The sequence below is a fragment of the Macaca fascicularis genome, chromosome 2 (genome assembly GCF_037993035.2).
Source record: "Macaca fascicularis isolate 582-1 chromosome 2, T2T-MFA8v1.1".
Lineage (NCBI taxonomy): Eukaryota > Metazoa > Chordata > Mammalia > Primates > Cercopithecidae > Macaca > Macaca fascicularis.
The window spans coordinates 116,970,115-116,994,105 of NC_088376.1; the positions used below are offsets into that span (position 1 = coordinate 116,970,115).

General features: G+C 47.4%; 2 protein-coding genes across 18 annotated transcripts in view; one reads left to right on the forward strand and one right to left on the reverse strand.

The window, feature by feature from the left end:
* CHDH (choline dehydrogenase) overlaps positions 1-2,441 on the reverse strand; it is a 31,347-nt gene extending 28,906 nt beyond the window's left edge. For 5 of the 8 annotated variants that reach the window (XM_045386059.2, XM_045386055.2, XM_045386057.2 and 2 more), the window contains exon 1: positions 2,117-2,441. The gene's annotated coding sequence lies outside the window, so the exon portion shown is untranslated. Of the gene's footprint in view, positions 1-714; positions 910-1,849 lie in introns of those variants that run through there. The other 3 variants (XM_005547405.5, XM_045386058.2, XM_065540762.2) reach the window with 3 other exon arrangements.
* Positions 2,442-2,600: 159 nt separating this feature from the next.
* Positions 2,601-22,895, forward strand: IL17RB (interleukin 17 receptor B). 10 transcript variants are annotated; one of them, XM_005547406.5, is made up of 11 exons: positions 2,601-2,682; positions 4,722-4,746; positions 5,712-5,852; positions 8,051-8,178; positions 8,892-9,018; positions 11,112-11,159; positions 12,654-12,796; positions 13,429-13,503; positions 14,502-14,601; positions 15,910-16,008; positions 22,046-22,895. In XM_005547406.5, exons 1-11 carry the CDS (start codon positions 2,623-2,625, stop codon positions 22,606-22,608), a joined length of 1,509 nt encoding a protein of 502 aa, XP_005547463.3. In that variant the 5' UTR covers positions 2,601-2,622; the 3' UTR covers positions 22,609-22,895. The 10 variants fall into 10 exon arrangements, with proteins under 10 accessions (XP_005547463.3, XP_073888602.1, XP_005547464.3 ...); XM_074032501.1 differs by lacking the exon at positions 14,502-14,601; XM_005547407.5 differs by lacking the exon at positions 11,112-11,159.
* Positions 22,896-23,991: the final 1,096 nt, after the last annotated feature.

Sequence of the window (23,991 nt, forward strand, 5' to 3'; positions counted from 1 at the left end):
TCACCTGACACTTCTTCCCCTGGAGAAAGAACCTCGGCCCTTCTCTTTTTACAAAACCACCTCCCCTTTCCTCTTGCCAAGGCTACCTGTGATTGCCACCAACCAGCCTCAGTGCCCTTGGTCTCTCTGCCCCATCTGACCCCATGAGCTCCTCCCTCACTACTGGGCATTCCTGCTGCAGCCCCTCCTAGACCTCCCCACCTCCTCTGGCAAGCCCTCCTCCCCAGGGCTCTATCCTCCTCTCCTCTCCACTGCCCCCTGAGAAAGTCTGACTGACGACCCCTGTCTCCAGGCCTAACCTCTGCACCCCTGGTTGTCTCAAAGCCCGTGTGCCAAACAACACCAAGCTCACCACAGCAGGGCCTGCCCTGGCACACAGCTGAAAAGCCAGCACAGCCCAGAGCCTGGCCCACAGTACAGAATCAGATACGGAATGAACGCATGTTAGTGAACGGCTGCCTGCTCCTTTGTCTCAGAGGGACGAGCCCTCTACTTGCCCTGCAGAGCCACCCAGGTGGCCTTTGTAAAACTGAAAATTGATGACAATCTAAGCCTGTACCATTATTCCTCAGCACCATGGGACAAAGTTCACAATCTTTTTTTTTTTTTTTTTTTTTTGAGACGGAGTCTCGCTCTGTGGCCCAGGTTGGAGTGCAGTGGCCGGATCTCAGCTCACTGCAAGCTCCGCCTCCCAGGTTTACGCCATTCTCCTACCTCAGCCTCTCGAGTAGCTGGGACTACAGGCGCCCGCCACCTCGCCCGGCTAGTTTTCTGTAGTTTTTACTAGAGACGGGGTTTCACCGTGTTAGCCAGAATGGTCTGGATCTCCTGACCTCGTGATCCGCCCGTCTGGGCCTCCCAAAGTGCTGGGATTACAGGCTTGAGCCACCGCGCCCGGCCAAAGTTCACAATCGTGAGCTTGCAGACCAGGCTGTTTTCAGCTGAGCTTCCGCAGCAGGGCGGGCACTTGTGTCCTTGAAAATACTTCTCACTGCACTCATCCTCACTCCAGGAGTACCCATCAGCCAGCACCCATGTGTCGTGCACCTTTGCACCCAGCACGTATTTGCTGAACAGGAAGATGACTATGAGAGCTGAAAATGTTCTCAGGAGCCACAGGGCCCAAAGCAACTCAGAGAGGTGGAATGAGGGGCTCAGGGTGGCCCAGCCCCAGGCAGGGGTGCGGCCACAACCTCAACTGAGTTCCTTGGTCAGGAACCGGAGCAATTCTCTGAAAATGCTACCTCCAACTCCACACGTATGCATGCCAGAGCCCAAACCTCTGGCTGATCCCCAGTCCATGCAAGCCCTAACCCAGCTGGCAGGGGGGCCAGGCCTGGCACACAAGTAGGGCCTCAGCTAAAACAGCTGCTTGACTCAGTACAACCTCTCACCAGCTGACAACACATCCCTAAGTTCCATACCTCTCTCTAGGACTCCGTCTTCTCATTTGTAGAATGGAACTAATTCTGCTTACAAGTTTAAATGGCCCTGAGTTGGTCACCACAACCCTGTCGTTTGCAAACCGAGGAGGCTGAAGCAGCAGTTCCAGCCTCTGTGGCTCCACTGTTAGCCCAGCTGATCTTTGTGAACTTTCCCCCAAACCACTGTGTCTCAAAGGATGGTCCCTGGGCCACCCACCCACGAATTACGGGTGCGTGGGTGGAGGCTCGTTAAATGCAGATCCCGGGCCTGACCCGGACCTGCCGTCTGGATCTCATTTTAGGCGGTGCTCAAAGATCCCGGGCCAGGGAAATTTGAGAAGCGCAGCTCCAAATCGCCAGTGCTGACGGCTTCCGCTTTGGGAGCCCCAGGTGCTGCTGTCCGAACTCACTTGGTGGAAACAGACATTTACCAGAAAGCCTGGGGTCGGGCAGCGGGCACTCCTACCGCTCTCACACAGCGTAGCTGAAAGAACTTGCTCCCTCAAAGGAGTCAGTGAGCTCCGGCAGTCCGCGTTCCACCCATTTCGCTTCGCGGGGCGGGGCGATTGTGTAAAGCGGGCCCGGGTCTCGGCGTCCAGCCCGGCCCCAAACCTCCGGCCCCCAGGCCTCTCCGGGCTCCCGGCCCGGCGGCGCTGCTGTGGGGTCGTCTGGGCGCGTCCGCGGCTACTCACCCGGGGCGACTCGGCCGAGGGCCCGACAGTCGAGGCCAGAGCGGGAGGAGCGGGTGGCCGCGGCCCGGCCCCTGTCCCGCGGCACTTTAACCGGCGGCGCCGGGGCCCCGCGCGCTCTCCTTGTCCGGAAGGGGCACGCGGCCGTTCCGACCAGGTCGGCCCCAGGGCGGCGAGGCTAGCTGGGCTCCTGCGGGGGGGCGCGCAGCCCGAGGGCGGGTGCAGCAGGGGCACCTGGCTTACTGCACGCACGTGTGCGCGGGGGCCGCCGCGCGCCGCGGCTGCCGGTGCTCCGCCTGCGCTCGGACTCGGCCCATTCCTCCGAGTCCCGGCAGGCGAGGGCGCTGCGACCTGCCCCAGCCTGGGAGGGGGCCAGCGGGCCCGCCCTCTGTCAGGGTGGCGGGACTGGGTCCGCGCTGCAAGAGGCGGAGCCGAGAAGGGGCGGCCCCGGAGCGCCGGGATAAGAGCGCAGCGTGCGGGTAGCCTGGATCCAGCGCAGTGGTCCGGCGATGTCGCTCGTGCTGCTGACCCTGGCCGCGCTGTGCAGGAGTGCCGTACCCCGAGAGCCGGTAAGCCGCCTCCAGCACCCCTTACCCCATCTCCCGGCACTCGAGCCTAGATCCTGACGTCGTCTGACCCGCCACTCCAGGCTGTCCCGAAGGCGTGCGCGGACCGCCGGCTCGAGGGGCATGCCTGCACCCTCGGGGGCAGCCCCGGACATCGGCGTCAGGCTGCTTGAGTCAGGGGAGTGGGAATCAGACAGACCCGGTCTCAGTTGCCCCCTGTACTGTTGGTTCTGTCATTTCTGCTCACCAAACTCCAAGTCCTGAACGGTAAAACGAAGGGCAGTACCGAACCCACCAGGGTCTCTTAAGGAATAACGACATGGCCTGCAATTAGCGGCGAAGGGCCTGGCACGTAGTCAGCACTCGTTATTGTTACTTGGGGTCTGCTCACCTGTTGGGGCACAAGAACTGTTTCTCCATTAGCACCCCCTCCCTTTTTGGCCATATTGATTGCCATGTTCATTCGTGAAGACAGTTTCCTTTCTTCCCCAGTGCCCTGAATGATCGAGGGAATCTTCTGGGTCACTGAAGAGAAAACAGTTCATCCCCCAAATAACCTTTGAAATGATACCCCTGCCCTCTTAGAATAGCATATAGCATCAAGCTCCGTAGTCACCTGCTGGTGGACAAACCCCATTCACCGTTTCCTGATGTCTCCAGCTCCTGTCCTTCCCCTCTGTGTCACTTCAGAAGCCCCCTTGACTTTTTGCACTGCAGGGAAGAATTCATCCCTTTTGCTGTAGTTGCTACAAGGCCAACTATTTGAGCTTGGTAGCATTTAGGGTTGTTGCTTGGCTGGTCTCACCGGCCCTTTGATAAGAACTCAGCTCCTGGTATGATGGCTTATTTGTTTAAAATAATAATAATAATAATAATAAAATCTGGCCGGGTGCAGTGGCTCACGCCTGTAATCCCAGCACTTTGGGGGGCTGAGGCAGCTGGATTGCCTGAGGTCAGGAGTTCAGGACCAGCCTGGCTAACATGGTGAAACTCTTGTCTCTACTAGAAATACAAAAAATAGCTGGGCATGGTGGCAGGCATCTGTAATCCCAGCTACTCAGGAGGCTAAGGCAGGAGAATCACTTGAACCTGGGAGCTGGAGGTTGCAGTGAGCTGAGATCTGTGCCACTGCACTCCAGCCTGGGCGACAAAGTGAGACTCTGTCTCAAAAAAAGAAAAAAAAAATCTGATGATATCCCTTAGAGTTCATTTTTTTAAAGATGAATAAATGATTGACAATTTTGCCCAAACTCAAGTCACTCAAACCATCAAAAGTCTTAGGAGGTCTTAGAAGGTGTTTGGAAATGTAGATGCTCCGCAGGGTGTTCCAGAGCTGCTGGACATATCACAATGAGTCTTGTCATTTGAGCTTGCTGCTGGCTAAAGCCTCAGTATTTTAGGTTGAGTAATTTATTCCAGAACCAAAGCACAAATTATTTTTTCTTATGAAAAAACATGAGCAGCTAACTTCAAACGATTTAGTACCAGCCTTTCTTGAACACAAATAATTGCTTATGGTTTCTTTAATTGCTCAGTGAGTCCTTTTGTGTTAGAAGGGGAATATTTTAAAGAACCTGAGGAAAGTACCCTGGACTGCATTCAGAGCTTGCTTTTGTTCATCTCCTTAGCATAGCTACTCCTTAACCTGGGGTAGCCCAGTAAATACTCCAGTCCATCCTAAAATCCTAGAGTTAAACATTAGAGTGTGAAGGGGCCTCACATCGGTCCCAAGTCATCCCCTGCTTGCAGCAGGGAAGGCTGACATCCAGAGATGGATGGAGACCCACCTCTGGTCTTCAGGTGAGGTTATGCACTGGCTTGGGGATCAGGTATACTGATGGCTAATCCATGGCCCATCATAGCCTACAGTGGCGCAGCTTAGTTTCCCCCTAAGCTGTGAAGCAGAACCAGTTCATCTTTTATTGAAAGTTTGTCACTTGTATATGCATGTAAGGGGAAAATGGTGTTCTACCTAATTTGGCAAAGGAGAGCTTGTGGTTTGCCGGCTTCAACATGACGCTTGGTTTTCTTCTCTCCCACAGACCGTTCAGTGTGGCTCTGAAACTGGTAGGTACATTAGAGAATGGGTATTTGGGGCTTTCCATTGTAAGCACAGCTGGACTTTTAGGAGGCCTAATATAGGCAATAGGTCATTGAAGACTAGGCACAGGGTGAACCATTGCTTTATTGGCTGTTGCAGACGAAGTCTCTGTCTGCTCAAAGCAGAACTCTGGGGCTCCGTGGGAATGAAGACGTGTTTCAGACAGGCTCGCCTCCTGGCCAGTCAGGGTAGGACTTGCCATATAAGGTGGAAAGTGATGCCTGCCACTCTACAGAGGAAGATCGAGGGCGTGAAAGGCATGTCACTTAGAGTTGGGACCAAGAAGCAAATGTTTCATAGGAGAGCGGGGGTTTGAGATGGTGACATTTGAAGAATGGGTAGGCTTCTGCCCAAAAAATGTGAGTGGAGAGAGTGAGCTGGAGGAGAGATGGCACCAGCAAAGGTTAGGAGGTGGGAAAGTGGGGGTTGTGTGGGCCAACTGCCTGGAATCCAGGGGCGAGGCCTGAGGAAGGCAGGGCTGACTCTAATAAACATGTCAAATACACTAAATATATACATATGTACATACACAGGCACCTGGAGTGGTCCCAAGTGCTCCATAGGTGGAGGCCAGGAGGCTGAGAGTACTTAGAGCAACATTATCTCAGCTATAAATCAACCAGCACTAAGAAACATTTGGCCTTAGCAGGAAGAACTGAGGAATTGTGTCAGGCGTGGTGGCTTATACCTATAATCCCAGCACTTTGGGAGGCTGAGGCGGGAGGATCATTTGAGGCCAGGAGTTTGAGATCATTTTAGGCAACAGAGTGAGACCCCACCTCTACAAAAAAACAATTTTTTTAATTAAAAAAAAAAAAGAAGTGAGGAATTGTGAATGGGGGAAGGTTTGGGGTGAGTCACTGAGAGGAGATGGCATGGCATCAGATTGGGCCGGGAAGGAGAGTGTCATGGAAGTCTTGCCTTTTCCCAGGGCCGTCTCCAGAGTGGATGCTACAACATGATCTAACCCCTGGAGACTTGAGGGACCTCCGAGTAGAACCTGTTAAAACTAGTGCTGCAACAGGGGACTATTCAATTTTGATGAATGTAAGCTGGGTACTCCGGGCAGATGGTAAGTTTGCATCTATCAGAGATAAGGCCCAAAATGTCTGCTAAATCAGAAATGTGCAGGCTATATGAACCATTAATTCCCCTCCTAGGCATAACCAACAGAAATACATGCATACATGCACCAAAAGCCACATACTAGGATGATCTAGTAACACTACTCATAACTGGCAACATTAGAAAGCACTCAAATGCCCAACAGTAGAAAGGAATCACCAAATAAATTCCGTTACAGCAACAAGAATGAATGATCTGTAACTACATATAACAATATGGATGAATGTCACAAACATAAGAAGGCAGATTCAAAAGAGTTTGTACATTGATATCTGTGTGCATGCCTGCAGGCATACATGCCATATGATCCCATTTACAGAAAGTGCCAAACAGACAAAACCAATCTACTGGTTAGAAGTCAGGAGAGTGGCCAGGAGTGGTGGCTCACGCCTGTAATCCCAGCACTTTGGGAGGCCGAGGTTGGTGGATCACTTGAGGCCGGGAGTTTGAGACCAGCCTGGCCAACATGGCAAAACCCCGTCTCTACTAAAAATACAAAAATTAGCCAGGTGTGGTGTTGTGCACCTGTAATCCCAGCTACTCGGGAGGCTGAGGCACGAGAATCGCTTGAACCCAGGAGGTAGAGGTTGCAGTGAGCTGAGATCGCACCACTGCACTCCAGCCTGGGCAACAGAGTGAAACTCCGTCTCAAAAAAAACAAAACAAGACAAAAAAACCCAAAAACCCAGGCGCAGTGGCTCACACCTGTAATCCCAGTACTCTGGGAGGCCAAGATGGGTAGATTACTTGAGGTTAGGAGTTCAAGACCAGCCTGGCCAACATGGTGAAACTCCGTCTCCACTAAAAATACAAAAAATTAGGCAGGCGTGGTGGCACATGCCTGTTATACTAGCTACTTTGGAGGCTGAGGCAGGAGAATAACTTGAACCCAGGAGGTGGAGGTTGCAATGAGTCAAGACTGCGCCATTGCACTCCAGCCTGGGTGACAGACTGTCTCAAAAAAAAAAAAAAAGTCAGGATAGTGGTTCCTGCTGGGGTAGGAGTGACTGAAAGGAAGCGCGAGGGGCACACCTGAGGGAGTTTCTGAACCTGCATACTGGTTGCGTGAGTGTCCTGATGCAGCAGGTGGTACACTTATGATCTGTGTACTTTTCTGTGTATGTACTTCATGGAAGAAGATAAGGTAAGGCCTGAGATGATTTCCCCCACTCTACTCCTGTTTAGGGAAAGCACTGGCTTAGATAGATTACTTTTCTACTTCCCAGATGACATCATGAAGCTTTTGGCATTTCCCCAAGATTACGCTGCAAGGCACCATGTGAGTTCTTTCAGTGAGCTACTCCTGGGATCCTAATGCCCATCCTTTTGGTTTCCATCTGCTAAATTCAGATTGGAAAAAAGTCTACCCGGTCAAGAATCCATGAGTACCAGGCACAGAGAGAGGAGTCACCTACAGTCTCCACCCAGGAGGATTCAGAGGGGTAGGGGAGGCAGACACAGGCACAATGTCAGGGGCGTCCCAGAAGGGAGCTATGCTTCATCTGAGTGGGATAGGGTGAGAGGAGCGGGAAAGGGGCCCTGGTGAGGTTGCTTTAGGTGAGATGCGGCCATAAGCGTTTGGGCCCTTACCTGGCACAGAGTGAGCTTTTTGTCAGCTGTGGTTATATGCTGTGGTGCATGAGTGAGTTGGGCTTTAAAGGAGTGAGACTTGAAGAGGTAGATAATGGGAGGAAAGGACCTTCAGGGAGAAGAATCAGCGTGGATAAAGGTGCAGTCGGAACAGGTGTGGTTTGGTGATGACACTCTTGGAGGGTCTTTGTGGGTCTCCCTGAGGCCAGCCTGTTCCTCTTAAAAGAGACCCAGAATAGTGCAAAGCGATAGCCACCTTTGCAGGCATCCTATGAAATTCAAGCTGACCTGTGAGGAGGAGGGAGCTTGGGCTTTGGCATCTGAATTCATATCTGCTGCTTGCTGATGAGCTTTGTAAGTTTAAGCAGAGCTCCCTGAAACTTCCTAAGACTCACGAACCCCATCTATAAACTGGAGACAGTGGTGCCTACCTTTCAATACTACTGTGAATATGAACTAAGACATAAAGTAAAGCATGCTAGTAAAATATCTAGTATCAAGTCAGCCACACAGCAAGTGCTAAATAAACCAATGCCCTCTTGCCTATCTCGGCAGCCAGCATCCGCTTGTTGAAGGCCACCAAGATTTGTGTGACTGGCAAAAGCAACTTCCAGTCCTACAGCTGTGTGAGGTGCAATTACACGGAGGCCTTCCAGACTCAGACCAGACCCTCAGGTGGTAAAGTAAGCACTTTTTTGTTTTTTGAGATATGATCTTGTTCTGTCACCCAGGCTGGAGTGCAGTGGTGCGATCATGGCTCACTGTGACCTCAATCTCCTAGGCTCAAGCGATCCTTCTACCTCAGCCTCCCAAGCAGCTGGGACTACAGGCATGAGCCACCAGACCTGGTTAATTTTGTAGTTTTTGTAGAGAGGGGTTTCACTGTGTTGCTGGTCTTGAATTCCTGGGCTCAAGTGATCTGCCTGCCTCAGCCTCCCAAAGTGCTGGGATTACAGGTATGAGCCACTGCATCCGGGCATAGGCACTTTTATGTATTTGGCTAATTGTTGCTGAAAGCTAGGCCCTTTGTTTGGGGAGCATGGATGATGTGCTGCTCACACAGGCTGGTAAATAGCTATGACTCAGAGCTTAGAGCAAGATCCCTTGGTTCAAATCCCATTGTCGGCTACTTCTCTGTTTTGTGCCTTTGGTAAGTCAGCATCTCTGGGCCTCAGTTTTTCCCTCCCAGCCGAGGGAAGAGAACTGGATTTAAAACTTTATACTTCTCTGATTCTGTAAATTGTGTAGTGCTCATTCCCTAAGTAGGCATTGGTTGGAGACCTAAGTTTTCGCAGAATAAGTAATGAAATACAAACTAAAAGGGCAACACACTAAGGTATACTGTTTCTGTATTGCAGTGTTTTGGGAATTGAGAGTTCCTTGCTTTGCCTTTCAGTGGACGTTTTCCTACATCGGCTTCCCTGTAGAGCTGAACACAGTCTATTTCATTGGGGCCCATAATATTCCTAATGCAAATATGAATGAAGATGGCCCTTCCATGTCTTTGAATTTCACCTCACCAGGTAAACTTTTTCACTCGTTTATTATTCTTTGTCTTGCTGGGATGCCTGCTTTGGGATATTATAGAGAGAGCCCAGGGAACCCTGGATAAGGCTTTTGGCCTTGCTAAGTCTCAGTTCCCTTATCTAAAGCATGGACACAGTAGTAACCATACTTCACCCACAGAGCAGAGAGGATAAAGTCAGGTAAAATGTAGAGAAAAGCCTGTTCCTGTGTGCCAGGCACTGTGCTGAATACTTGACATGCATCATCTCACTTAAGCATCCCAGCAACCCCAAGGTTGGGATAGCTGCATTTTACAGATGAAGAAACTGAGAGGTTAAGTCACTTTCCCTGGGTTATACACACAGTAAAAGTGAAGCTGACATTCACACTCTAGTCCTTCTAAAGCAATGCAGCTGAGCCACTCTTTATATCACTGATGCAAAATGTTTATTCGTTCCAATCTCAGCTTTCTAGGATGGGCTGCCTATGGCTGGGCCTCTGAGGATCCACAGACTCCAGTTGGCTTGTCCATGAGAGGCAGGGTGGTCCCGAGTTGGATGCTGGGCCCTTGCCCCAGCTCTGTGACACAGGACCAGTTCTCTGGTACGACAGCTGCAATGTCACACACAGGGATGTGATGAGAATAAGACAGGATGGTGTGTGTGAAGGGTCCGTCTGAGCCGAGTCACCCTTTCCATACCCCTATCCTGTCATCTGTCACGGGCAAGGCATCAAAGCCAAACGGGTGATTTCCAATTCACTGCTGGTCTTGGAGATTGTGGTCCAGGGTGTTTTTGCTGCTGCACCATTTACTACACGTGGTTTCCAGCTTTCTTGATGAGAGCAAACCTCATTTTGTTTTCAAATAAGCTTTTTTATTTTGGAATTGTTTTATTATTTATTTATTTATTTATTTTTTAAACGGAGTTTCACTCTTGTCACCCAGGCTGTAGTGCAATGGCACCATCTCAGTTCACTGCAACCTCTGCCTCTTGGGTTTAAGTGATTCTCCTGCCTCAGCCTCCCGAGAAGCTGGGATTACAGGCATGCGCCACCATGCCCAGCTAATTTTTGTATTTTTAGTTGAGACGGGGTTTCACTGTGATGGCCAGTCTAGTCTCGAACTTCTGACCTCGCGTGATCTGCCCACCTTGGCCTCCCAAAGTGCTGGGATTACAGGAGTGAGCCACTGTGCCCAGCCTTATTTTGGAATAATTTCAGATTTACAGAAAAGTTGCAAAGATAGTACAAAGAGTTTCCATATACCTCTCACCCAGCTTCTCCTATTATTAGCATCTTATATTACCATGATACATTTGTCAAAACTAAGAAACCAATGTTAGTAGATGTCTGTTAACTAGACTCCAGACTTTATTTGGATTTCACCTGCTTTTTCATGAATATCCTCTTTCTGTTCCAGTTGCAGTTAGTCCCTGTGTGTCTCTCCTCTGGTCTGTAACAGTTTCTTAGTCTTTGTTTTTCAGAATCTTGATGGTCTTGAGTTCTGACCAGGCATCCTATAGAATGTCCCCCAGTTTGGGTTTGTCTCGTGATTAGACAAGGAATTCATATCACAGAGGTGCCGGGCCCTTCTTATCGCATCCCATCAGGGGTGCGTGGCACCCACATGACACCAGGCTGGGGGTCACCATCAACACTAGATTTACGTGGGGCCTGCCAGGCTTCTCCATGTAAATCTACTGGTTTTCCCAACTCTCGTTTTTGGAAACAAGTCACTAATTCTACCCCACCCGGGGGTGAGGGTATGGGAGTATTAGTCTTCACGTCCTAGAAGGGGCAGCGTCTACAGATACTACCAAATGTCATTTTCAAACGATCGATGGTTTTCGAGTCTTCTCTTAGGGATCAAAGACACTGTTCTGATAAAGGCTGTATTTAAATTACACTCTGGTTATCACGTCATGGGCGGATGTCTCCTGTTTAACAGTATAATGTTAGAGCCCCATTTGAATTTGCCATCTTACACGTGGAACGTTTTGACAGTTTGTTACAGGTGTGGCATGTGTATGTGGGTGTGCACTTGTTGGCAAAGGGGGTGGGGCAGAGAGAGCTTTTTCTAAAATGTAAAAACTTTCATTCAAATTTACAGGCTGCCTAGACCACATAATGAAATATAAAAAAAAGTGTGTCAAGGCCGGTAAGTAAATACAGCATTTGCTTTTTTTATTTGAAGAAACTTGTAACTTGAGGCAGCATAGCTCTCTTCATCTTTGCACAGATGAAGAAACTGAGCCCTGGGGGAGAGTCGCATATCCAAGGCACCCCCGACGGTGGCGACAGAAGCACCTAGGGCTCCTGATCTCCAGCAAGCACTTTGCCCACTGAGTGGAGCAGCCTGTCCAGAAAGGGGTAGACCCTCAGTACATTTACATAGTGGAGCAACAGTCACAAAGAACCACCCCCACCCCCTTGGGTAACAACATTTTAGCCCAAGTGGCTCAGCAGTGCCAAAGGCTCTTCCTGATTGACTGGAGTCCTATGAGCCCTTCCACCAGCTCAGACACCAGCACCGTCCACCTGTGGCCATGGGGACCCTAAGAACCTTCTGTTTGGATTAGCAAACATTCAAGGCGGCAGTGAGTTCGCTGAAGGACTGCCCCACAAGTATGCTCTCAACTTGTGTCCCCAAAGAGGATCACTTTTCACAGGCTAGTGAATTTTACCCCTTAAATTTTGTAATAATCCCCTGTAGGATTATCAGTCTCTAGTGCCCACTTTCCAAGGGTTTGTGTAAATTTCTGAGTAATATAGTGTTGGAAAGCTAATGAGGCTAGTGGTATTTGGATCAGTCCAGAACTTTTAGGCACCCTTCACCGCACAAGGCATCCCTGGTACCCTGTCAGACAGCTGTGCATGCTGTCCTTGCTAGAAGGCGGATTTGGACGCTGGGCTTCCCACCGAGGGTACAGAGAACACTGTAGGTGTGAGGAGGTCAGAGGGCCTTGAAGTCAGTCCTGGACCTGAATTCCTAAAGACAGTTCTGAGCCAGGGCCTGAAATGGTCTCCTCGGTGGAGGAGATAATTTCTGCTATTATACATTGTGTTCCTGGAAATCAACCCAGTCCTTATTTGCAAGTCACATGAATGAAATGACTTTTTCTGCCAGAGCAGACCTATCAGGGTATATCCTCTAAGCTATGAGCCATTTCCTTCTTTCTTTGCATCTAGTGAAGCTGGCAGAATGGTCTGATGGATGAAGCTCCTGGAACACAAAATATTCTAGTGGTTATAGTCCTGATCATGAATTCACTTGCTCGATAATCTTAGACATGTTTTCTAACCCGTGGCTCCTTCTCCCCATCCTGGGAAGGAGAAAATACTGACCCTATCCCTTAACTCGAAAGAGAGGTTGAAAACAGCAGTGAGTACAGAACCAGTCCATGCCTCCCACCACACTCAGTCCAGGGAAGCTTTTTTAGCAAAGCAGCGACGTACGGATCCCCAAACTGTCTTGGGCAGCAAGTGCTTTGAGACTCTGGAAACAATGATAAAAAGTTCACTGTGTAGCAGCGTCCCTGTCTCTCCAACATTGTTCCTGAGAACTTGGATTCGTTTCCATAAAGCCCTGTGGGGAACTTAAATGAGGGAAGAGTTAGCAAGTTCATCTACATGGTTCTCTCTCAACTCATAGGAAGCCTGTGGGATCCGAACATCACTGCTTGTAAGAAGAATGAGGAGACGGTAGAAGTGAACTTTACAACCAGTCCCCTGGGAAACAGATACATGGCTCTTATCCAACACAGCACCATCATCGGGTTTTCTCAGGTGTCTGAGGTACTTTTTCTCTTCATCCCCTTCACCTCACCCTCCAGCTTTCCTTAGTGCCTTGAAGGAAAATGGGGACAGTATTGTCCAAATGTGCTGGGCTACTTTGATGAATTCAACAGATAAAAACAAATCCCTGTGGGCATCCTGAGAGATGTCACTGTGAACCTCAAGCCACAGAAAGAAAGAAGTCTCCGAAGCAGGAAATGGGCTCTTCTTTACACACGGTCTAGTGAAAGGAGTCCTTTTGGGAAGCAAAGCTGCTTTGCTGGAAGTCTTCAATCTACTCACTCCCGTGCCTCGTAATTCTTTTTTTGCGGGGCGGAGGTTGACACAGGGTCTCACTGTCTCCCAGGCTGGAATGCAGTGGCACAATCACAGCTTACTGCAGCCTCCACCCTCCGGGCTCAAGTGATCCTCCCACCTCAGCCTCCCCAGGTAGTTGGGACTAAAGGCACATGCCACCATGCCGAGCTAATTTTTTCATTTTTAGTAGAGACGGGGTTTCACCATGTTGCCCAGCCTGGTCTCGAACTCCTGGGCTCAAGCCATCTGCCTGCCTCGGCCTCCCAAAGTGTTGGGATTACAGGCGTGAGCCCGTGCGCCCGGCACCTCATAATTCTTGACTCTGTCTCTCTTAGCCATACCAGAACAAACAAACGCGAGCTTCAGTGGTGATTCCAGTGACTGAGGAAAGTGAAGGTGCTATGGTGCAGGTAAAGTTCAGTGAGCTGCTCTGGGGAGGGAAGGGGCATAGAAGCGTTCCACCATTCATTGCTTTTAAGGATGCGTTCTCTCTTGTCAAATGCACTTCTGCCAGCAGACATGAGTTAAGTGGCGTTCATGGGGGCTCTCTCGCTACAGCCTCCACAGGGCTGAGGTCAGGAGGCCGACGTGGCAGTCGTGGTCCCTTTTGCTTGTATTAATGGCTGCTGACCTTCCAAAGCACCTTTTATTTCCATTTTCTGTCACAGACACTCAGCACTCAGGGATAGCAGTACCATTTTACTTTCCCAAGCCTTTAACTGCAAGATGAAGCTGCAAAGGGTTTGAAATGGGAAGGTTTGAGTTCCAGGAAGTGTATGAACTCTGGAGAGGGGCTGCCGGTCCTCTCTGGGCCACAGGGGACCCAGCTGAACACAGGAAGTTGGAGCAGTAGGTGCTCCTTCACCTCTCAGTACATCTCTTTCAACTCTAGTTTTTGAGGTGGGGACACAGGAGGTCCAAAGAGTAAGGAGCTTCCGTGCTTCATTCCCTGGAATAAAAAGTGCTCAGACAGGCCAGAGGGGGCAGGCACCAGCCAGGATATGACGGCTGCTACCCTTTTCTGGAGAACCATATACTTCCCTGACTACAGGGACTTGCAAGTCCTAAAGCACTGGCTGAAGGAAGCCAACAGGATCACTGCTGCTCCTTTTTTCTAGAGGAAATGTTTGTGTATGTGGTAAGATATGACCTAGCCCTTTTGGTATGTTAGTAACATGTACAAAGTTTAGGTTCAGACCCCAGGAGTCTTGGGCATGTGGGTCTTGGGTCACTGGTTTTGACTTTAGGGCTTTGTTACAGGTATGTGACCAAGGGGAAAATGTGCGTGACAACACTAGAGGTAGGGGTGAAGCCAGAAAGAAGGGAAGTTTTGGTGGAAGTAGGAGTCATGGTGAGATTTAGCTCTGATGCACGGTGTAAACTTTCTGAGCCTCTTGTTTTTCCTCAGCTGACTCCGTATTTTCCTACTTGTGGCAGCGACTGCATCCGACATAAAGGAACGGTTGTGCTCTGCCCACAAACAGGTGTCCCTTTCCCTCTGGATAACAGTAAGTGCTCAGTCACTTCAACCAGATGATCAAAGTGGCTCAGGACACACAGTCATGGCCCCCCACTCAGTATGTGGAAGGGTGTGTATGTGGGTAGTGCAAGGGGTCCCTGCCTGTGTACACTGAACTGAGGTGCAGAGAAAGCTAACAGTGCTGTCCCAGAGAACCTAGAATCTGAGTAAGAACAGGTTTTATTTGTAAAACCACTCATGACTCTTTATAAAGCAGGATACACAAAAGGGAAAAAAAATACACGGTGCAAAATGGATGTTCTGAGTGCCACAAGGATCTGCTGAAAAAAGTCAAAGGTGTACGATGACTGGGTATATATGAGAATGAATATTTCACCGTATTCTGATTCTCTTACCAGTCTCCGTGGCCCAGGATAAGCTGTTGGTATGGTCACACAGCCAACATTTGGATAACAAATGAGGAATAATGGCACCGCCTCACTGGTGCCTGAGAACAGCATGTTTGGGAAAATGTCTCTGGAGTTAGAGATGTGTTAGCTTTTTCATTACAGATGGAGAAATACAATGTTTACACAACAGACCAGGGGTGGGGTCAAAAGTTGGAAGGCGTCATTAGACTCAGCCAAATGAAGTGAAGACAACCCAGGTGCCTGGCAGTCCTGACTCGTGCGTGGGCAAAGCCTTATAGATTCCTGGGCACTCTGTGCCTGAGCTTACCTGATGTTTCTGTGAGGCGGGTGGCACTACCCTCCATGTATGTCAGTCTAACAAGATGACCTGTAAAAATGCCATCTATACGTGCTACGTATGTAAGCAGTTGTACCGAGAATAACAATAATTCCTTAAAGAACAAAAAAAAATCTGGACAGAAACCCTAGTTCCTACTGTGAAAATGCCTGTGCATATCAGGAGAAAGCCAGAGATTTTAGGACTGTTCTTAATATCCTAGGTCCCATATCCCTTTTGAGAATCTAATGCAAGACCTACACACTCTAGGGAAAAAGATATGATTGGCAGACTCTCTAAAGAGCTTCTGACTGATGGTTTTAAAGGCATCTAAACCTCTACAAAGTTGCTGGGCGCGATGACGCATGCCTGTAATCCCAGCTACTTGGGCGGCTGAGGCAGCATTGCTTGAACCTGGGAGGCAGAGGCTGCAGTGAGCCGAGACTGTGCCACTGCACTCCAACCTGGGCGGCAAAGCGAGACTCTGTCTCAAAACTAAAAAATAATAAAAAATAAATAAACCTCTACAAAGTATACAAAGTCTTAGTTTTTCAATAAGAGATACGTGTGGATTTGTTTTCCAAAGGTGAATAAGCTTTGTTTTCTCCAGACAGAAGCAAGCCGGGAGGCTGGCTGCCTCTCCTCCTGCCATCTCTGCTGGTGGTGACATGGGTGCTGGTGGCAGGGATCTATCTAATGTGGAGGCACGGTAAGGGTTATAATTATTTAAAGACATCCTCATAAGGAAATAACATTTTGAATTTTTTTTTAAAGAAGATTCCTCTGGAGGCAGTCACATGTTGGCGTTTCCCTGAGTTAGATAGCATTTATGTAATACCTTCAAGTGCTCCTACGGAGACTGATACGAGCATCACTGGATTACACATGCCAGGTGAAAGTAGGGTCAGGACTTCCAGATCTTCTGACTGTCCCATTTTTACCAGTACTGAAATGGGCAAAAGATGGCTGATAACAAATTACACTTTACTTGTGATGGTTACTCTATGCTAGTTCCTGTTTTTTAGAAAACAGTTCTTCTGAGGTGTAAGAAAAGCTTTCGCTTGGATTCATACACAGTTGACCCTTGAACAACAGGTTTGGACTGCACAGAGCCACTTACACCTGGAGTTTTTCAATACATACACTGGAAAATTTTTTGGAGATTTGTATCAATTTGGAAAAAAAACTCAGATGAATTTATTTTTCAATTAAAATATTGAAAGAAATTAAGAAAAAGGTATGTCATAAATGCAGAAAATGTATGCAGATCCTAGTCTACTTTATAATTTGCTACCATACCAATAGTTAACTATTTTAACTATTAAAAGTTAAAAATTTATCAAAACTTGGCCAGGCGCGGTGGCTCAAGCCTGTAATCCCAGCACTTTGGGAGGCCAAGGCGGGCGGATCACGAGGTCAGGAGATCGAGACCATCCTGGCTAACACGGTGAAACCGTGTCTCTACTAAAAAAAAATACAAAAAACTAGCCGGGCGAGGTGGCAGGCGCCTGTAGTCCCAGCTACTCGGGGGGCTGAGGCAGGAGAATGGCGTAAACCCGGGAGGCGGAGCTTGCAGTGAGCTGAGATCTGGCCACTGCGCTCCAGCCTGGGCGATAGAGTGAGACTCCATCTCAAAAAAAAAAAAAAAAAAAAAAAATTATCAAAACTTAAACACACACATACCAACTGTACACGGCACCATTCACAGTTGAGACAAACATAAGCATAAAGATGTGGTATTAAATTGTAACTGCATACCATTAACTGCAGTGCGCACTGTCCTGCTGTTAATAATTTCCTAGCCACCTCCTGTTGCTACTGCAGTGAGCTCAAGTGTTGCGAGTATCCACTTAAAACACCATGTGATGCTAATCATCTCCAAACGAGCAGTTTGTCTCTCCAGTAAATTACATATCACAGTAGAAAGTATCTCCAGTGGTTCTCTTGTATTTTTCGTGTTTAGTGCAATATTGTAAACCTTTAATAACACCTTAGGACCCATACCAAGTGCCACTAGTAATGCTGGAAGTGCTCCCAAGAAACAACGTCATGAAAAAAAGAAAAAAAACTTTTTTTTTCCACCACAAGAAAAAAAGCCAAATTGCTTGATATGTACCATAAATGGAGGGTCTGTAGCTGTGATTGGTCACCATTTCAAGATAAATGAATCCAGCATAAGGACCATAGTGAAAAAAGAAAAAAATTAATGAAGCCATCACTATAGCTACACCAGCAGGCATGAAAACCTTGCACATTTTGCAGAATACCTTTTAATCCTGTATTGAAAATGTAGCTTTTATGTGGGTGCAGGATTGCTATAAGAAAGGCATAACTGTAGACTCAAATATGATTTGAGAAAAAGCAAAGTCATTATATGACAACTTAAAGCAAAAGGAGGTGAAGCATCTAAAGCTGGAGAATTTAATGCCACTAAAGGATGGTTTGATAATTTTAAAAAGTGGGTTGGCTTAAAAACTGTCAAGATAACAGGAGAAGCAGCTTCTGCTGACCAAGAGGCAGCAGATGAGTTCCCAGATGCCATTAAGAAAATCACTGAGGAGAGCCGGGCACGGTGGCTCACGCCTGTAATCCCAGCACTTTGGGAGGCCGAGGCGGGTGGATCACAAGGTCAGGAGATCGAGACCATGGTGAAACCCCATCTCTACTAAAAATAGAAAAAATTAGCCGGGTGCGGTGGCGGGCGCCTGTAGTCCCAGCTACTCGGGAGGCTGAGGCAGGAGAATGGCGTGAACCCGGGAGGCGGAGCTTGCAGTGAGCTGAGATTGCGCCACTGCACTCCAGCCTGGGCGACAGACCGAGACTCCGTCTCAAAAAAAAAAAAAAAAAAAAAAGAAAATCACTGAGGAGAAAGGATACCTGCCTGAACAGGTTTTCGGTGCAGATGAAAGTGTCCTCTTCTGGGAAAAAAATGCTACAAAGGACATTGATTAGTAAGGAAGAGAAGCATGCATCAGGATTTAAGGCAGGAAGGGACAGGCTAACTGGACTGCTTTGTGCAAATGCAGTTGGGTTTATGATCAGGACTGGCCTTATCTCTAAAGCTGCTAACCCCCTGGCCTTGAAGGGAAAAGATAAACACCAGCTGCCAATCTTTTGATTGTACAATAAGGAGGCCTGGACATTGAGAAAACTTTTTTCTGGAGTGGTTCCAATGATACTTTGTCCCTATAGTCACAAGTACCTTCCCAGGAAAGGATTGCCTTTTAAAGTTCTTTTGATATTGGACAATGCCCCCAGCCACCCAGAACCCCACAAGTTCAACACCAAAGTCCTCAGAGTGGTCTCCTTGCCCCCAAACACGTCATCATTTGGCCTCTAGATTGGGAGCCATAAGGACCTTCAAGGCTTATTACACACAGTACTTTATGGAAAGGATTGTCAACACTATGGAAGAGAACCCCAACAGAGAGAACAACATGGAAGTCTGGAAGGATTACATCACTGAAGATGCCATCATTGTGACAGAACAAGCCATGAAAGCCATCAAGCCCGAAACAATAAATTCCTGCAAGAGAAAACTGTCCAGATGATGTGCATGACTTCACAGGATTTACAACACAGCCAATCAAGGAAATCACGAAAGAGATTGTAGATGTGGCAAAAAAGGTGGGGGGTGAAGGGTTTCAAGATGTGGATCTCAGAGAAATTCAAGAGCTAACAGATAACCACACTAGAGGAACGAAGAGAAGAGCAGCAGCGCCAGAAAACAAATTGACATTAAACAATCTCGCAGGTTTCTGATCAGTCAAGACTGCTTTTCACTTCTTTTATAACACAGACCCTTCTATGATACAAGCATTAAACCTAAAGCAAATGGTGGAGGAAGGATTGGTACCATATACAAATATTTTTAGAAAAATGAAAAAGCAAAAAGTCAGAAATGATGATGTATTTCTGTAGTTACACTGAGGCGCCCACCTCTCCAGCCTCGTCTTCCACCTCTTCTGCCTCTGCCACCCCTAAGTCAGCAAGACTAACCCCGTTCTCCTCTTCCTAGTCAGCCTACTCAACTTGAAGATGGCAAGGATAAAGACCTTTCTGATGGTCCACTTCCATTTAATGAATTAGTAAATATCTTTTCGCCTCATGATTTTCTTCCATTTTTTTCTCTAGCTTAATTATAATACAGCACATAATACATATAACATGCAAAATATGTGTTAATTGGCTGTTTGTGTTACTGGCAAGGCTTCCAATCAACAGTAGGCTATTAGAAGTTAAGTTGTGGGAAAATCAAAGGTTATAGGAGATTTTCAACTGCATGCAGGGTCAGTGCCACTCCCCGCCATGTTGTTCAAGGGTCAGCTGTACTCTCTGAGGACTTTACCAGCTTTAAAACATGGAGTATTTGAATACAGAAACCAGAGCATTTACATACTCTGCTCGAGGCAGAGCTATTAAAAAAACTTCTCCTCCTCTTCTCCATACCTAGAAAAGGAAATACAAATGCATCCTTTGAGTCATTTGTGATGTTGTAACTAGAATGAGATTAACTCCATGCTCTAAGCTAAGAAAGCCACGGGGCACTTGGACCTCAGGAATACTTACAACATTTAGGGATGCTGTCTGACCTGTATTCATTATAGTAGTTTCAAACATGGTTTCTGTTTTATAGCACCATATAGGGCAGAATTCCAGGTAAGTTCCAGGGGCTGAAAAGGGGTGCCACTTAACTTTGAGGACTGTAAAGAAACTACTACCTGCAGGTAGAAGACAGTACAAGCAACTACTGAATTGACCCAACTCAAAATGTGAAGTGCAGAGGCCAAGTGTCCCTGTTCATATACAGCACTAAAAGTACTGAGGTTACAATCACCCACCTCAAACAAAGTATCCTTTTTTTTTTTTTCCCCCTTGTTCTTGAGACAGGGTCTCACTCTGTTGCCCAGGCTGGAGTGGAATGGCATGATCTCGGCTCACTGCAACCTCCGCCTCCTGGGCTCAAGTGATCCTCCCACCTTAGCCTCCTGAGTAGCTGGGACCACAGGTGCATGCCATCAAGCCCAGCTAATTTTTGTACTTTTTGTAGAGATGGAGTTTCGCCATGTTGCCCTGGCTGGTCTGGAACTCCTGGACTCAAGTGATCTACCAGCCTTGGCTTCTCAAAGTGCTGGGATTACTGGTGTGAGCCACCAAACCTGGCCAACAAAATATCTTAAACCTAAAGTTTCTATGAATTTATTTGAAAAGAGAAGGCGGTCGGGCGCGGTGGCTCAAGCCTGTAATCCCAGCACTTTGGGAGGCCGAGATGGGCGGATCACGAGGTCAGGAGATCGAGATCATCCTGGCCTAACACAGTGAAACCCCGTCTCTACTAAAAAGTACAAAAAACGAGCCGGGCGAGGTGGCGGGCGCATGTAGTCCCAGCTATTCAGGAGGCTGAGGCAGGAGAATGGCGTAAACCCGGGAGGCGGAGCTTGCAGTGAGCCAAGATTGCACCACTGCACTCCAGCCTGGGCAACAGAGCGAGACTCCGTCTCAAAAAAAAAAAAAAAAAAAAAAGAGAAGGCTTGGTTGAGAGGATTGTTTTAGTGAGAGGGACTTAGAAAATACTGCTTTTAAAATAAGTGTGGGGAAAAGAGAGAGAGATCAGACTGTTACTGTGTCTATATAGAAAGAAGTAGACATAAGAGACTCCATTTTGTCCTGTATTTGAGATGCTGTTAATCTGTGACCCTACCCCCAACCTTGACTCAAGGTTTAAGGGATTTTGGGCTGTGCAGGGCGTGCTTTGTTAAACAAGTGCCTGAAGGCAGTATGCTTGTGAAAAGTCATCGCCATTCTCTTAATCTCAAATTCCCAGGGACACATACACTGCCAAAGGTCGCACACTGCCAAAGGTCGCAGGGACCTCTGCCTAGGAAGGCTAGGTATTGTCCAAGGTTTCTCCCCATGTAATAGTCTGAAATATGGCCTCGTGGGAAGGGAAAGACCTGATCGTCCCCCAGCCTGACACCCGTGAAGGGTCTGTGCTGAGGACTAGTATAAGAGGAAAGAAGGCCTCTTGGCAGTTGAGATAGAGAAAAGCATCTGTCTCCTGCCCGTCCCTGGGCAATGGAACATCTCGGTGTAAAACCTTACTGTATGTTCTGTTTACTGAGAAAGGAGAAAACCGCCTTAGGGCTGAAGGTGGGACGTGCTAGCGGCAGTGCTGCTCTTTATGCACTAAAAAGGTTTATGGAGATGTTTGCATATGCATATCAAGGCATATCCTTAAACTTATTCAATGTCACAGAGATCTTTATTCATATGTCTTACTGCTGACCTCCCTACCATGATCCTATTATCCCGCCACTTCCCTTTTTCTAAGATGGTAAAGATAATGATCAATAAATACTGAGGGAACTCAGAGACCGGTGCTGGCGTGGGTCCTCTGTATGCTGAGCACAAGTCCCCTGGGCCCACTTTTTCTTTCCCTATACTTTGTCTCTGTGTCTCATTTCTTTTCTTAAGTCTCTCGTTCCACCTAACGAGAAACGCCCACAGGTGTGGAGGGGCAGGCCACCCCTTCAAATAAGGTTTAAAAAGTTAAGGTTTAAGCATCAGTGTGTTTCAGGTGATGTGTTCAAAAGGAACATCAGGATGTTTTTCCTTGCTGTCACTAAGGAGGCCCTTGGTGCTCAGCTGACATTCTCTAACAAGGGTTCATTTGTCAGGGATGGTTTACAGAGTGAAAGCCTGCTGTTTACTGTTCACAGATAACAAATGCTTTTCTCCCCTGACAGAAAGGAACAAGATGACTTCCTTTTCTACCACCACACTACTGCCCCCCATTAAGGTTCTTGTGGTTTACCCATCTGAAATATGTTTCCATCACACAATTTATTACTTCACTGAATTTCTTCAAAACCATTGCAGAAGTGAGGTCATCCTTGAAAAGTGGCAGAAAAAGAAAATAGCAGAGATGGGTCCAGTGCAGTGGCTTGCCACTCAAAAGAAGGCAGCAGACAAAGTTGTCTTCCTTCTTTCCAATGACGTCAACAGTGTTTGCGATGGTACCTGTGCCAAGAGTGAGGGCAGTCCCAGTGAGAACTCTCAAGACCTCTTCCCCCTTGCCTTTAACCTTTTCTGCAGTGATCTAAGAAGCCAGACTCATCTGCACAAATATGTGGTGGTCTACTTTAGAGAGACTGATACCAAAGACAATTATAATGCTCTCAGTGTCTGCCCCAAGTACCACCTCATGAAGGATGCCACTGCTTTCTGTGCAGAACTTCTCCACGTCAAGCAGCAGGTGTCAGCAGGAAAAAGATCGCAAGCCTGCCACAATGGCTGCTGCTCCTTGTAGCCCACCCATGAGAAGCAAGAGACCTTAAAGGCTTCCTACCCCACCAATTACAAGGAAAAAACGTGTGATAATCCTAAAGCTTACTATGCAGCCTACAAATAGCCTTAGTAATTAAAACATTTTATGCCAATAAAATTTTCAAATACTGCTAACTGATGTAGCATTAACTAAAGAAACTACATTTACAACTTCAAAGCTAGATTAGTTTTATACATAGAAATCAATTAGTTTTAATTGAAAACTATAACCATTTTGATAATGCAACAATAAAGTATCTTCCAGCCAAACATCTAGTCTTGCATAGTCCATGCATTGTAATGTACACAGAACTGTTTAGCTAATATTCTACGTTTAATTAATGAATACCGAATCTAAGAACCCCTCACTGGTTCACTCAATAGCATCTTAGGTGAAAAACTTTCTATTACGTGCAAAAAAATCATGGTTTTTAAGATAACAAAAGTAGGCAATAAACAAGCTGAACCCACCTTTACTGAACCAGATGATCTAGTATATGTGTAATCACTTGTATTTAGTGTTTGCATAAGACTCCCCTCTACAAACTAGATTCATATCTTGATTCTTGTACAGGTGCCTTTTAACATGAACACCAAAATACATTACCCACAAACTTGTCTACTTTTGCCTAAAGTTACCTATTAGAGGTCACTGTCTTAGTTAAATGAAAATAATTCTTAAGTTGAAAGCCCTCTTGAAGTAACCTTTTTGTAAATCAGTTATTATAATGGTTTACTTAAATAAAAAACAGGGCTGGGTGCAATGGTTCATGCCTCCAATGCCAGCACTTTGGCAAGGCCAAGGCAAAAGGATCACTCAAGACCAGACTAGGTCACAAAGCGAGACCTCCATCTCTACAAAAGATTTTAAAAATTAGCTGAGTGTGATGGTGTGAGCCTGTGGTCCCAGCTACTAGGGAGGCTGAGGTGGGAGGATCACTTGAGCCCTGGAGGTCAAGGGTGCAGTAAATGGTGATTGTGCCACTGCATTCCATCCTAGGTGACAGCGAGACCCTGTCTAAAACAAACAAACAAATGAAAAAACCCCCACAGAATGACAGAACACAAAAGATGGTGCATTTTGTCTTCCAACTTTTTACTCTTCTAAAAGCATCTTTAATTTTTTTTTTTTTTGAGACGGAGTCTCCCTCTCTCAACCAGGCTGGAGTGCAGTGGCGCTCTCTTGGCTCACCATAAGCTCCACCTCCCGGGTTCATGCCATTCTCTTGCCGAAGCCTCCCGAGTAGCTGGGACTACAGGCGCCCGCCACCACGCCAGCTAATTTTTTGTATTTTTAGTAGAGATGGGGTTTCACTGTCTTAGCCAGGATGGTCTTGATTGCCTGACCTCATGATCCGCCCGCCTG

Excerpts from the sequence above, each read along its gene's own strand:
- IL17RB (XM_005547406.5), top strand. The coding sequence starts at position 2,623 with ATGTCGCTCGTGCTGCTGACCCTGGCCGCGCTGTGCAGGAGTGCCGTA. Across the intron at positions 9,019-11,111 it reads TTTGAATTTCACCTCACCAG|GCTGCCTAGACCACATAATG; the intron begins GTAAACTTTTTC and ends TCAAATTTACAG. Across the intron at positions 13,504-14,501 it reads GTGAAGGTGCTATGGTGCAG|CTGACTCCGTATTTTCCTAC; the intron begins GTAAAGTTCAGT and ends GTTTTTCCTCAG.